This window comes from Girardinichthys multiradiatus, chromosome 12, assembly GCF_021462225.1.
Source record: "Girardinichthys multiradiatus isolate DD_20200921_A chromosome 12, DD_fGirMul_XY1, whole genome shotgun sequence".
Taxonomy (NCBI): Eukaryota; Metazoa; Chordata; class Actinopteri; order Cyprinodontiformes; family Goodeidae; genus Girardinichthys; species Girardinichthys multiradiatus.
The window spans coordinates 48922299-48938062 of record NC_061805.1 but is presented as its reverse complement, the minus strand read 5'-3'; the positions used below and the strand labels follow the sequence as shown (position 1 = coordinate 48938062).

At 41.0% G+C, this 15764-nt stretch overlaps 1 protein-coding gene across 1 annotated transcript in view; it reads left to right on the top strand.

Moving 5' to 3' along the window:
• Positions 1-15764, top strand: part of fras1 (Fraser extracellular matrix complex subunit 1) — a 379704-nt gene that overhangs the window by 305256 nt on the left and 58684 nt on the right. Inside the window, exons 41-45 of the mRNA XM_047381020.1 lie at positions 3358-3548; positions 9182-9335; positions 13308-13571; positions 13977-14165; positions 15146-15265. Of these exons, the coding sequence (XP_047236976.1) occupies positions 3358-3548; positions 9182-9335; positions 13308-13571; positions 13977-14165; positions 15146-15265 (918 nt within the window). The remainder of the gene's footprint in view (positions 1-3357; positions 3549-9181; positions 9336-13307; positions 13572-13976; positions 14166-15145; positions 15266-15764) is intronic.

Here is a 15764-nt window from a genome sequence, read left to right as displayed (position 1 = left end):
TTATTAAGAAATGGTCAGACAGGACAGGGTTATGAGAGAATATTGTTATGTCTTTACACTCAATGCCATATGTCAGCACAAGGTCCAGAGAATGAAGACAAAGGTGGGTAGGTTTGTTAATGTTTTGAGCAAAGCCAATTGAGTCTAAGATAGCATTAAACGCTATATTTAGGCTATCACTTTCAGCGTCTACATGAATGTTAAAATCCCCCACTATAATAACTTTATCTGTATTTAACACTAAATCAGATAAAAGGTCTGAAAACCGATCTAAAAATTGAGAGTAAGGGCCTGGTGGACGGTACAAAACAACAAACAGAAGAGGTTTTAGTGCTTTGCAATTTGGATGAGGAAAACTAAGGATTAAATATTCAAGAGTTGTAGCTATTGATTGGTCTGGGACTAGTCAATAAATCGGACTGAAAGATAGTTACTACTCTTCCTCCTCGCCCAGTATTTTGAGGAATGTGGAAATTTAAATAATTAGTAGGAGTTGACTCATTTATAGTAACATAATCCTCTTGCTGCAGCCAGGTTTCTGTGGGGCAAAATAAATCAATCTGATTGTCACAAATCAAGTCACTAACTAGCAAAGTCTTTGAAGAGAGAGATCTTATGTTCAGTAAGCAACATTTAATTGTTTTATTTTTCTTTTTAGTCTGAGTTGTGTTTATTTTTATTAGATTTTCCTGATTTCCCCGTTTTAGATTATTTTTTAATCTATTCAATTTTGGTTGTGGGCGAGACACTGTCTTAATTGGGTAATGGGTGGGTAGCAGTACAGAAGCTGCAGAGAGGAGTGTTAAACTATGACCCTGCTTCCTGGTCTCAACCCTGGGTTGTCAGATAAGCAGCTGGCACAGACGTGCTGTTGTCCCCAGCTTATTGTATTCTATGGCTGCTTGAGAGAAATGTAACTTATTGGTATTCAGCAAAGTCAGTCAGCAGCTCTTTAGCTTTCTGCAGCCTACAGGTCACAGGGGGTGCCGGTCGATGTGTGAACATGAGCAACAAAACGTGAAAGGTGTGATGTTGATGTGCAGGCTGAGCACATGAGGCGCTCGCCCACATGATGTGCATTTTTACCCGCAGTCATCAGCAGGGCGAAGATGGAGGCTACCTGAGAAGAAAGCAGATATGGTTAAACCACCCACTAAGTAGTAAGAACTTCAGTCTGTCTTGTCCATCCATCCATCCGTAATTCAGCCACTTGTGTTAGTAATCACATTCTTTATATTATGTCAGGTGTTTTTGCAGCACATGGTTTGCAATATACAGTACAGACCAAAAGTTTGGACACACCTTCTCATTCAAAGAGTTTTCTTTATTTTCACGACTATGAATATTGTAGTTTCACACTGAAGGGATCAAAACTATGAATTAACACATGTGGAATTATATACTGAACAAAAAAGTGTGAAACAACTGAAAATATGTCTTATATTCTAGGTTCTTCAAAGTAGCCACCTTCTGCTTTGATTACTGCTCCGCACACTCTTGGCATTCTGTTGATGAGCTTCAAGAGCTTCACCTGAAATGGTTTTCCAACAGTCTTGAAGGAGTTCCCAGAGATGTTTAGGACTTGTTGGCCCTTTTGCCTTCACTCTGCGGTCCAGCTCACCCCAAACCATCTCGATTGGGTTCAGGTCCGGTGACTGTGGAGGCCAGGTCATCTGGCGCAGCACCCCATCACTCTCCTTCTTGGTCAAATAGCCCTTACACAGCCTGAAGGTGTGTTTGTGGTCATTGTCCTGTTGAAAAATAAATGATGGTCCAACTAAACGCAAACCGGATGGAATAGCATGCCGCTGCAAGATGCTGTGGTAGCCATGCTGGTTCAGTATGCCTTCAATTTTGAATAAATCCCCAACAGTGTCACCAGCAAAACACCCCCACACCATCACACCTCCTCCTCCATGCTTCACGGTGGGAACCAGGCATGTAGAGTCCATCCATTCACCTCTTCTGCGCCGCACAAAGACACGGTGGTTGGAACCAAAGATCTCAAACTTGGATTCATCAGACCAAAGCACAGATTTCCACTGGTCTGATGTCCATTCCTTGTGTTCTTTAGCCCAAACAAGTCTCTTCTGCTTGTTGCCTGTCCTCAGCAGTGGTTTCCTAGCAGCTATTTTACCATGAAGGCCTGATTCACACAGTCTCCTCTTAACAGTTGTTCTAGAGATGTGTCTGCTGCTAGAACTCTGTGTGGCATTGACCTGTTCTCTAATCTGAGCTGCTGTTAACCTGCGATTTCTGAGGCTGGTGACTCGGATGAACTTATTGTCCGCAGCAGAGGTGACTCTTGGTCTTCCTTTCTTGGGGCGGTCCTCATGTGAGCCAGTTTATTTGTAGCACTTGATGGTTATTGCGACTGCACTTGGGGACACTTTCAAAGTTTTCCCAATTGTTCGGACTGACTGACCTTCATTTCTTAAAGTAATGATGGCCACTCGTTTTTCTTTACTTAGCTGCTTTTTTCTTGCCAAAATACACATTCTAACAGTCTATTCAGTAGGACTATTAGCTGTTTACTGAATCCACCTCCTGCACAACACAACTGATGGTCCCAACCCCATTTATAAGGCTTGAAATCCCACTTATTAAACCTGACAGGGCAGACCTGTGAAGTGAAAACCATTTCAGGTGACGACTTCTTGAAGCTCATCAACAGAATACCAAGAGTGTGCGGAGCAGTAATCAAAGCAAAAGGTGGCTACTTTGAAGAACCTAGAATATAAGACATATTTTCAGTTGTTTCACACTTTTTTGTTCAGTATATAATTCCACATGTGTTAATTTATAGTTTTGATGCCTTCAGTGTGAAGCTACAATAGTCATAGTCATGAAAATAAAGAAAACTCTGAATGAGAAGGTGTGTCCAAACGTTTGGTCTGTACTGTATCTGCAAAGAGCCGTTGCTTATCAAATGTAGCAGTAAATGTGTGTTTTTGCTAAGGAACCTTAACTGATTGCTTTGAGAGTTTGGATGCAGCGTCAATGTTGCTCTGGATAAAACTTCTCTTAGGCCGAAATATCACATGTTGGCAGTGTTTGTGTTGAAGGAGGCTTCAGGGTGTGTAGAAAGAGAAAAAGTTCTGAAGATCAAAACAACACATTAGCATCTCCCTCAGGCCTTGATGACTTCAAAGTGAGCTGAGTCCTGGTGCTGCAGGGGGAAGGTGGTGTTTCACAATTTTTTATATCATGTTGTCGTCAGACCCTGACAGAACGCTACCTGATAAGGATTTCCTGTAAACATGGGGACCAGATTCCTGAAGGGATTCCAACAGCAGTTTCTTTTTTTAAAGTGCAGCTCTTTACTCTGACAACTGCGTCTGTTTCCTCCACCTGCAGGCGGCTCGGTTGGGGGCTCACACGTTGTTACTCCAGATGTTCCTTTTTCTGTGGAGGACCTTGTGTCCGATCACATCTTCTACGTCCAGGACAGCCAGCATAAACCTCAGGCCAGCCAGGATGTCTTCAGCCTCTACATCAGTGACGGGTACAGCCAAACGGAGGCTTTCACTGTGGAGATCGACATCCAGGTAGAGCAATTTATAGTGCAACAATTGAGACAAACTCACAGGTTGAGAGATGTCAGTTATTTTTTCATCAGTAGTGGAAGATTTGAAGTAACTCGTTATTCTTAATTTTTTGTTGGGAGATTTTTTGTTGGTTTAAAAAATGTGACATAATGGCTTAGAATGAATTTCTTGCATTTATTAAGAAGATGACTTTCTCCCATTAACTTGATGCTTCCAAATGATTTCAAAGGTATTATACTTGTGCAAAAGTATTAAACCAGTCCTCATCTTTTTATATTTTCCTTTCAAGCAGCTAGGATTTTATCCTTTGTGCTCCAAATGTTTAAGTACTTTTTAACAGCAGCTTTCGAAGCTTTCTAAAGGTCTTCCAAAGTTGTTTTTTTTTTTTTACTTTGGCATATTGTGCCAGTACAGAACCGACACAGAACTTTAGAGCCGAACATCTACGACAGGACGCACAGCTTTCAGCTAAAAGCGCTTTGAGAATCACCTTGTTTGGTCTTAAATCCCATTTTCTGTTCATCAAACTTCTTCACAGATTCAACTGAGATAATTAAATGTAATCGTGTGTCTGTGACTGACAGCTGATAACAAACAGCCAAAAGGTTTTTATAAATCACAATGTTCCTAAGAGGTAAATGCCTTTTCAGTTAGGTGCCAGAAAAAGGCCAGAAGTGACCAGAGTTTTTCTCCAGCTACTGTATGGATTATAGTGTAATGCAAAGCTGCACTTCCAGTCAGCTGGCTGAAATTAGGCTTCTACACCTTTCCCTTGCTTATTAAAAAAGATACAGCTGTTTATGTCTGGTTGCAATAAACACAGACAGTCATAGAGCCTTTCTTCTCGTTAAGGCAGCTGTATGAAAATTATTGTTGCTAAGCTACGAGCTCACTGCAGGTTGGCTGAGCATATCGCCAAATCATCCTGCTTCAATTTGTGCTCTATGAAGAGCAAAACGTCAATAAAAGATTAATATGTTTACCTTAAAATGTATAAATGTATACTAATAAATATACTGTAGTGTTTATTTCAAATTGTAGCTGAAATTCTGTTTAAAACTCAAAAATCACAAATATATTGTAGAAAACATCATTGTCACGGTAATAATTAGTCTTAGATTAATTTAAATAAAAGAAATTCGATCAAGCTAAACAGTTAAGCCCATAATTATTCATACATTCATTTTATTTATATATAAAATTATTTTTATTCACCCAAGAAATTGTTTTCTGAAAAGGTGAGAATCTTTCTGAAGAGAAAGACAATAATCAGTCAAAATATACAGGGGTTGGACAATGAAACTGAAACATCTGTCATTTTAGTGTGGGAGGTTTCATGGCTAAATTGGACCAGCCTGGTAGCCAGTCTTCATTGATTGCACATTGCACCAGTAAGAGCAGAGTGTGAAGGTTCAATTAGCAGGGTAAGAGCACAGTTTTGCTCAAAATATTGAAATGCACACATTATGGGTGACATACCAGAGTTCAAAAGAGGACAAATTGTTGGTGCACGTCTTGCTGGCGCATCTGTGACCAAGACAGCAAGTCTTTGTGATGTATCAAGAGCCACGGTATCCAGGGTAATGTCTGCATACCACCAAGAAGGACGAACCACATCCAACAGGATTAACTGTGGACGCAAGAGGAAGCTGTCTGAAAGGGATGTTCGGGTGCTAACCCAGATTGTATCCAAAAAACATAAAACCACGGCTGCCCAAATCACGGCAGAATTAAATGTGCACCTCAACTCTCCTGTTTCCACCAGAACTGTCCGTCGGGAGCTCCACAGGGTCAATATACAGGTCCTTCTCAAAATATTAGCATATTGTGATTAAGTTCATTATTTTCCATAATGTCATGATGAAAATTTAACATTCATATATTTTAGATTCATTGCACACTAACTGAAATATTTCAGGTCTTTTATTGTCTTAATACGGAGGATTTTGGCATACAGCTCATGAAAACCCAAAATTCCTATCTCACAAAATTAGCATATTTCATCCGACCAATAAAAGAAAAGTGTTTTTAATACAAAAAACGTCAACCTTCAAATAATCATGTACAGTTATGCACTCAATACTTGGTCGGGAATCCTTTGGCAGAAATAACTGCTTCAATGCGGCGTGGCATGGAGGCAATCAGCCTGTGGCACTGCTGAGGTCTTATGGAGGCCCAGGATGCTTCAATAGCAGCCTTTAGCTCATCCAGAGTGTTGGGTCTTGAGTCTCTCAACGTTCTCTTCACAATATCCCACAGATTCTCTATGGGGTTCAGGTCAGGAGAGTTGGCAGGCCAATTGAGCACAGTGATACCATGGTCAGTAAACCATTTACCAGTGGTTTTGGCACTATGAGCAGGTGCCAGGTCGTGCTGAAAAATGAAATCTTCATCTCCATAAAGCTTTTCAGCAGATGGAAGCATGAAGTGCTCCAAAATCTCCTGATAGCTAGCTGCATTGACCCTGCCCTTGATAAAACACAGTGGACCAACACCAGCAGCTGACACGGCACCCCAGACCATCACTGACTGTGGGTACTTGACACTGGACTTCTGGCATTTTGGCATTTCCTTCTCCCCAGTCTTCCTCCAGACTCTGGCACCTTGATTTCCGAATGACATGCAGAATTTGCTTTCATCCGAAAAAAGTACTTTGGACCACTGAGCAACAGTCCAGTGCTGCTTCTCTGTAGCCCAGGTCAGGCGCTTCTGCCGCTGTTTCTGGTTCAAAAGTGGCTTGACCTGGGGAATGCGGCACCTGTAGCCCATTTCCTGCACACGCCTGTGCACGGTGGCTCTGGATGTTTCTACTCCAGACTCGGTCCACTGCTTCCGCAGGTCCCCCAAGGTCTGGAATCGGCCCTTCTCCACAATCTTCCTCAGGGTCCGGTCACCTCTTCTCGTTGTGCAGCGTTTTCTGCCACACTTTTTCCTTCCCACAGACTTCCCACTGAGGTGCCTTGATACAGCACTCTGGGAACAGCCTATTCGTTCAGAAATTTCTTTCTGTGTCTTACCCTCTTGCTTGAGGGTGTCAATAGTGGCCTTCTGGACAGCAGTCAGGTCGGCAGTCTTACCCATGATTGGGGTTTTGAGTGATGAACCAGGCTGGGAGTTTTAAAGGCCTCAGGAATCTTTTGCAGGTGTTTAGAGTTAACTCGTTGATTCAGATGATTAGGTTCATAGCTCGTTTAGAGACCCTTTTAATGATATGCTAATTTTGTGAGATAGGAATTTTGGGTTTTCATGAGCTGTATGCCAAAATCATCCGTATTAAGACAATAAAAGACCTGAAATATTTCAGTTACTGTGCAATGAATCTAAAATATATGAATGTTAAATTTTCATCATTACATTATGGAAAATAATGAACTTTATCACAATATGCTAATATTTTGAGAAGGACCTGTACACGCTGCTAGAGCCAAACCTTTGGTCACTCATGTCAATGCCAAACGTTGGTTTCAATGGTGCAAGGAGCGCAAATCTTGGGTTGTGGACAATGTGAAACATGTATTGTTCTCTGATGAGTCTACCTTTACTGTTTTCCCCACATCCAGGAGAGTTACGGTGTGGAGAAGCCCCAAAGAAGCGTACCACCCAGACTGTTGCATGCCCAGAATGAAACATGGGGGTGGATCAGTGATGGTTTGGGCTGCCATATCATGGCATTCCCTTGGTCCAATACTTGTGCTAGATGGGCGCGTCACTGCCAAGGACTACCGAAACATTCTTGAGGACCATGTGCATCCAATGGTTCAAACATTGTATCCTGAAGGCAGTGCCGGGTATCAGGATGACAATGCACCAATACACACAGCAAGACTGGTGAAAGATAGGTTTGATGAACATGAAAGTGAAGTTGAACATCTCCCATGGCCTGCACAGTCACCAGATCTAAATATTATTGAGCCACTTTGGGGTGTTTTGGAGGAGCGAGTCAGGAAACGTTTTCCTCCGCCAGTATCACGTAGTGACCTGGCCACTATCCTGCAAGAAGAATAGCTTAAAATCCCTCTGACCACTGTGCAGGACTTGTATATGTCATTCCCAAGACGTTAATAGTGGCCAACTCTGGTTCTTCCCTCTGGTTACGAGCCTTTTTTACCCCTGAAAGAATAAATGTTAGAAGGCTTTAAAACAAAATGTTCAGTTAATAGATTAAACATGAGGGCATCACCAGCTAAGTCCAAACAAAACCTCTGAAAGACTTTTAGAAAAACTGGAGAACCCAAATACCCAAAGTATTTCTTCAAAGTGGTAATCTGCAGGAATCTCTTTGTATTCTGCGAACCCCTCATTGCTTTTTCCTTTTGTTATAAATGAGCCTCAGTGATAAAGCAGCAGCAAAGCCTCCTCCTACATGCTGAAGGACTGTTGGGACGCCTGGAGAGAGAAGCAGGGTTCCCAAATTACCGGCGTGTTCTTAGAGCTACTTTTAAACCAAACTGTTTCAACTGCTTTTATCAATGTCTGGAGAAAGATTTTCTCATAGAGGTTACATATAATAATCTATCATTCATCTCACCTAAAATCTAAATTAAACTTTCATCCTGCTCTTTCTTTCTTCAGTATAAACATAATCGGCTTCCTAATCAGCCAACTAATCCTGTTTTAAGACTTGAAGAGAATTAATGAGGCTGTAGGCAAGCCTTTACGTTTGTTGTGTGCGCACGTGCGTGTGTGTGTGTGTGCGTGCGCTCGCTCACGTGCACGTGTGCGTACAGCATTAGCAATGACCAGTTAATCTCACAAGTGTGTACACTCCACCCTGGTAAAACAACAGGTTTCTGCACAAATTTGACAATTTTCCACCTTTAGAGCAACTAATCACCTGTGATTTAGGGTAAAATTTATAAAAAGAAAAAGATGCAATAACCTGGTTGCAAAGTCGTGCTGAGTCTTAAATTAACTCACTGTTGAAATGGAGTTTTGACGAAAATTCAACTTGGAAGACTCACCTCCACTTCCGGCTCCATCTAATGACTCCACCACGTTCTCGGCTCCAACCAATGAGCTCCTGATCCACATTCCTCTTCAGCCAATCATCCCTCCAGGCTTTGCTTTAAAAGACCTTCATATGCAGAATCTCCTGCTCTTCAGCTGAGCTTCGACCCTCCTCCACTCCATCTCCACCATCAGGCTTCAAGCTCCTTCCAACTTCCTTATCTCCTCAGGCTTCCACTCCACCACCAGAATCAGGATCCCAGGGGGAAGACTTCTCTAATTCTAACCCTAAGATGTTCATTCAAGCTCATGTCATTATCAGCATCCATGTCTTCCATCGGGGTCCGAGCGCCACAAGAAATCAAACATCAGCTAATAAACTCCTCTAATTGCCATCTCTGTGTTTCTCTCATTTGTGAGTCTTTCCAGGTTGAAATGCCTTTTGATTTAGTTTCAGGATTAAGTCTTCTTGTGTTTACACCCGACATCAGTTGCAGTGAATCTGATTAACCTTCCTTCCTTCCTTCCTTCCTTCCTTCCTTCCTTCCTTCCTTGAATAAAAAGCCTTTAGCAAAAAATAACAAAATGATCTGTAAGACAAAAACAATCATGGCCATTATACAACATCCAGCTGTAAAGTGGTTGGTTTTCCTGATCATTTCTACGATCTCTCCCTCCACCTGCAGAGAAAAGCGGACCCAGAGCTGACTGTTTCAGTCAGCAGCATCCATGTGGAGGAAAACTCCGGAGTCGTCATCACCAACTCGTCTCTCAGCATCTACAACGAGGACACGCCGGAAAATGAGATAATTTTCACCATCATCAGGATTCCCACCTACGGTGAGCACAGAAATACATGCAAAGAATATTAATATATTTCTTCATTACAAACTGGAAACCCATAAAGGGGTTTCAAGAGGGTTTCAAGAATTTTTAAATGTTTCCCATCCTTTCTTGCAGGTCTTATTTTGTTCTGATTTCTGAAAACAAGTCGTAGGGTGTGCTTTTGAGCTGCACAATACACTGAATTGTGATGGTCACAAACAATTGATTGCAAAGGATGTAAAGTTGGCTGGATGCAAGCTTATTAACTAAGATCTCTGCTTCGTTATTCTCACACACAGTTACAGTACACACTGCTGCACTGGTATGTCAACAAATGCACACCTAAAAAGATTAAATACCATAAAAAAATTATTTTTTGTCCTTCATTTCAGGAAGTATAATCCATATATTACATAGGTAATTTACACATATAGTGAAATACTTAAAAGACTTAATTTCTGTAATTTTGATGATTCTGATTTACAGAGAATGAAAACGCAACATTCAGTGTCCCAGAAAATCAAAATATTACATTAGATCAATGATAAAGGATGCTTAAACAGAAATGTTAAGCTTCTGGAAAGTGTGTTCATTTGGTCTGGGCTCCTTTTTCATGAAGCATCAATGCATGGCATTGAGGAAAACAGCCTGTGGTTCTGTTGAGGTGTTCCACAATCCCAGGTTGCTTTGATAGCAGCATTCAGGTCATCGCCATTGTTGGGTCTGGTGTCTCTCGTCTTCCTCTTGACAACTGCCCATAGATTCTCTAGGGGGTTCAGGTCAGGCCAATCTGCTGGCCAGTCAAGCACAGTTACATCTTGGTTATTGAACCAACTTTTGGTATTTTTGGCAGTGTGGGCCGGTACCAAGTCCTGCTGGAAGATGAAATCAGCATTTCCATACAGCTTGTCAGCAGAAGGAAGCATGAAGTGCTCTAAAATTTCCTGGCAGATGGCTGCTTTGACTGTAGACTTCTGAAAACCCAGTGGACCAGAACTAGCAGATGACATCGCACCCCAGATCATCACTTACTGTGGAAACTTTACACTGGACTTCAAGCAACATGACTTCTGTTCCTCTCCACTCTTCCTCCGAACTTTGGGACCTTGATTTTCACACAAAATGCAAACTTCCCTTTCATCTGAAAACAGGACTTTGGACCACTGAGCAACAGTCCAGTTCTTTTTCTCCTCAGCCCAAGTAAGATACTTGTAGCCCATGTGTAGGATCAGTCTGTGCATGCTGGCTCTTGATGCTCTGACTCCAGTCTCAGTCCACTCAGTGTGAAGCTCACCTAGATCCTTGATTGAATTTTGTTTGACAATCCTCTCAAGGCTCTGGTCATTCCTGTTGCTGTTGCATCTTTTCCTACCACACTTTTTCCTTGCACTCAATTCTCTACAATCATGCTTAGATACAGCACTCAATGAACAACAAGTTTCTTTAGTAAAGACCTTTGCGGCTTACCCTCCTTGTGGAGGGTCTTCTGGACATCTGTTCAGTCAACAGTCTTCTCCATGATTGTGTCTCCTATTGATCCAGACTGAGAGCCCATTTAGAGGCTCAGGATTCTTGGTTACTTTAGCTAATAAGGATGTGACACCATGAGATCCAATATTTAACTTTTTCACAATGTTTTCTGACACACTGACTTTAAGGTTTTTGTTTTCTGTAAGCCATAATTATCAAAATTACAAGAAATAAAGACTTGAAATATTTCACTCTATGTGATGAATCTACAGTATGAGTTTGACTTTCTGAAGTTTTTTCACGATATTCTAACTTTTCTAGATGTATCTGTACAGAGAAAGTCCAAACAGAACATTTGTAGGTCAGGTAGTCCTTACACACACACCACACCCACACACACACACCCATACAGCCAACAACCAGTTTAGCTGAGTTATGTTGAGTTGTGTCTACAGTAAATTATTCTGAATGCACTCGAGAAGAACACACAAACAGAGGCATAAACACATTATTCTCACCTCTGACACCTAAACAAGACAAACACGGCGATGGTCGGCGGCAGCGTGGCACTCTAACCGCAGCCATTCCTCACACACACTCGAACCAGCTGACCTCCAAACACTCTGCGTTGCTGACTGCTCCTCACCGGCGCTTAATGAGTTTTCTTTCCAAGATCCCAAAACCTGGTGGGTTCAAATTTCTTCACAACACAAGATATGGATGACAACATGTGTTTGTTATTCAGCTGTTTATCATCCATCCAGGCCAATTTTACTGTATAAAATCCTGGAACTGCGTGGAAAGCGATTTTGGTTTTCCTGTCACACGGGAATAACGTTAAACAAAGAAACTCCAGCTGTCAATCCTTGAATGTCTTGACATGATGGCGGCTCCTGAAACGCCACTTGAACCACGGCATCCCATGGATTATTCCTCCATAAATTCGAAATTTCCTGCCTTCCTAATTTCATCTTCAATCTCGTTTAAACTCTACATACACAACTGGTGTGAACATTTTGTGATAACACCCCTCCCGCAGTTAAAGCGCCGTAAAACAGCCGGTGAAGTCGGGTGTGAAGCCGCTGTGAAACCAGCGCTGTGTACGACTGATGGGACCGAGTGCGAATCTGAGTGATTCATACAAGACGACGAAACTCTGGCAGTTTATCTTTTTAACAGGCCACCTCTCTATTGTCTTCGCTCCGCCGACCCTTTCATACAAACTGATTTATCAGAGGGAAACGCTCTCTAGCCTCATAAGGATGTGAGGAGGCTGCATGCACTCCCTTCTCTGAATAATGTGCAGAACTAAAAATTAGGCAGTAAAAACAATTATTGGACTAACACAATAATGATTTATATTTTAAATCGTGGTCTAATTACTAAATTTACAATAATTAACAACTATTTACATTGTCTATTTTATTTGGTATACCTGGAAAAAAAATATTATAAATACAGATTTCTTTAGTTTTTCCTTTTTTATCACACTCAGAAGTTTCAAATCATCAGACAAAGATAACCTGCTTAAATACAAACAATAGTCTTTAAATGATGGTTTTGCTTATTAATGAAAAAAAAAAACTACCCAAACTAGCAAAATATTATTCAGTTTCACTCCCAGCCACTTTCAAGCCTGATTTCTGCTAGACCCCTAGAATACAGAAATCACATAAATAGAACCTGTCTGACAGCATAAGGTAGGGTAAAAGATTTCAAAAAGCAACACATCTGACACTAACCCGACCTGTTTTTGACCTTCACCCCAAGCACACTGTGGTTATGCAGCAGGACAATGATCCAAAGCATGTTAGCAAGTCTACGTGCGTCTTTTTGTACCCTCTACCAACTGTGTTGGTTGTGGCTGGTTCACTGCAGGCTTCATAGGTAATGTTAGCATGCTATAAGTAGCATTAGCACAGAGAATCAGAATTGGCTTGGTATAAAATATTAAACGCTTTTATGGGTAATGTGTACACCTTATAGGTTGTGATACAGTGACACCTACAATCTGGTAGAATTAAGTCATACAATCAAATGTTGCCATTTTAAAACCAATAGGTGACAGAAAACATCATCTCAGGTTTACCAAAGTGTTTCTGTGAATTTTGCTTTTGTTTTTTGTACTCACCATGTAACTGGGAAAGGTCAGCACCTAATTATAAAGCAACAGAATGCTTGAGTAATGTTTGGAAGTGCAAAACCACCTGGCTGCCCCAGTCCACTCCTTAGTCCTCTGCATAGGGAACATGATATGGCGAATTTACCATTTCAGACACAGCTAAAGCTTCCCCACGTTATGCTCCAGGAGGAGGTCTTGGATCTCATTTGAAGCTGTCTTTTAGGATACACTCAATTAAACTTCAGCTAAAACTCTCATTACTAAGAATCTAAAACATCCTCCTTTGAACTAAGATAATCACCATTCATCTGCTGCCTTAGTTTTAGCGTGTGCAGGAATAAACATGCATCCGCATCCTTTTTTATCTGATGCTCATTAATAACCTTTTTCCTCAGGAAAACTGCGCAGGCGGCAATTCTACTCTCAGCCACTGGAAAATGGCCGCGTCCTCACACAGGGCTCCACCTTCACCTACCAGGAGGTCCTGGACCAGCTGCTGGTCTACACGCCGGAAACTGTCAATGGAGGAGCTGATGAAATGGGGTTCACCCTCACAAATGGCATCCAGACCCAGACGGGCCTCCTGCAGTTCACCATGGATGTTAGGAAGAGTGAGGGACCTCGAATGACCGTCAACAGAGGCCTTCAGCTACCGGCGGGTGAGAGTTAGGCGACGTTTAGAGCAGAATGTTCAGCACAGCAATCAGCACATTACTTCTAATAGTAAATGTTCCAGTTAGTCTACAACTTGCTTTAATCAGCTTTCTGTCCTGTTTAACTGTTTCATGGGCCCATTGTGAGCAAATTGTGACTAGAGGTTAGCTTGATTGTACTTCTCACAGATATTTTTCATGTACCCACTTAGTTTGTATCAATTTATAAAATGTTACATAATCATGTAATATATTTATTGACTGGATCACAAATGTCTCTGTATAATGAAGCTTAAATTAGCACGATTGTTCTAATTAACTCAAACCCAACAAGTAAATAAAGAAAAATACTCTTTTAGAAACTAAAAGGACATCAGAAGTGGACGACTGATTGCTCTGTTTTTTTTGCAGGATCCTCATCTAAAATCACAGAGCAGAACCTGAAGGGCTCAGACATCGACTCAGACAACCTGAAGCTGCGTTACATCCTGACCAAAGACCCTCCAGTGGGCAAACTGCACCTGAACAGGAACAGCCATGTGGAGAAGGTTTCCACCAAAGGTTCTGTTCAGAGTTTCACTCAGGAGGACGTCAACCAAGGTGCCAGTTTATTATTTTGCCTTCAATCATTTTTCTTTGTTGACGTTTGTTCCCTGTTTCCTCACCTGTAACATGTTTTGCTGTTCTTTAAATAAAAAATGTTTTCTTAGTTAGTTTTCTACTTTAATTAACTACTTTCTAATTGTAGTGTAATTGTGTTTTATATTTTCCTGTTTACTTGCTTATTCATTCAAATTTTATATATGTTCAAATTTTATATCATTTTTAAAATGTTTTTATGTTTAAATTGATTGTTACTTGATTGTCTGATTGTCTCTTTCCATGCTGCTTTTTCTTTTTTCTATGGTATATCCAAATCCAAAATAAAAATTCTAAATAGTGAATCTTAAAGGTCAAACACACGTCAGACGTGCGTATGACATGCAGATGAAGCAAGGCACTCTGCTCTCTACCAGCTTATAATTATTGTTTGATTCTCTCGTGCTGCTGCACAAATAAGAGTTTAAAATGGACAAAAATACATTGAGCTTCTCTTACATATCGTTGCAAGAAAAGTCTGAAATTAAGGGTGAAAAGTTGTCATTTTTAATTGTCGTCAGTTTCAAAGTGCTACATTTTGTTAAGGTACAGTGTCAATTAGTAAAAGTTACTTATTTTATCTGAAGACATGTTTGCTGTTAATCTAGTAATACTTTTGTGTCTGAGAGTCAGAGACGATAAGTTTGAAGTGCATGAAAGTCCTCCCTCGTGGGGTGCGTTCAGAACAGGAGTTTGAGGTCAAAACTATTGTGTCAATCTGGAAGAACATGTAAAAATTAACTCTACTCATGACTGCACTCATTTGAGAGCAACAAAAATAAAGTTAGTCTCTGAGATGCTGATGATGTCAAACTAAAGCCGTATTTGTCTCGCTTGGTATAATGTTGCTGTAATTAAATACCATTTAATCACGTGTAACTGTCACTCCCGTTAGTGCCGTGCATGGAGTTAGGTTGACAATGGCCGCTTGCCTTTTGCAGGCCTGCTGCAGTACAGCCATGAGAAAGGCGAGAAAGGAGGCAGCCTGTCTTTCAAGTTCAACCTGGTCGATCCTGAGGGCAACAAACTAATCGACCAGTCCTTCTTCATCAGCGTGCTTGGTAAGGTTTCCTCCGATCTCTGCTACCTGCAGCCAAAAAGAAAAGAGGCTGGGGTGTTCTTTCATTTGTTGGGGAAGACAAGGCAATTACTACAGATTTATGCCTTTGTCCTGCACTCAACATGCGACCCACACTGAATACAAAACGTCCTCAGAGGATCCCTCTGTGGGAGCTACTGATACATTTTATTAACCATGCAAATTCCCACAAATCATTTATTGTGTCTAATTGAAAAGCATGTTAATTCATTTTTACGCTATGCTTAGCCATTTTTTTTTGTTTGTTTCTGCTTTGAGTCATGCCATTATGTTGGCATAAAATATTATTTTTGATGTTATCTGTAATCAACAAATTGGGCACTCTGCTGAAATCATTAACGTGTAAGAAGAACACCTCTGAGTGTCCTCTAAGGATGCAGCTTGTAGTTACTTGTTGAGATTATATTCAACCACCTCTGCTTGAAAAAGATCTCTAGAACTGAGTTTCCTCTTAAGGATAA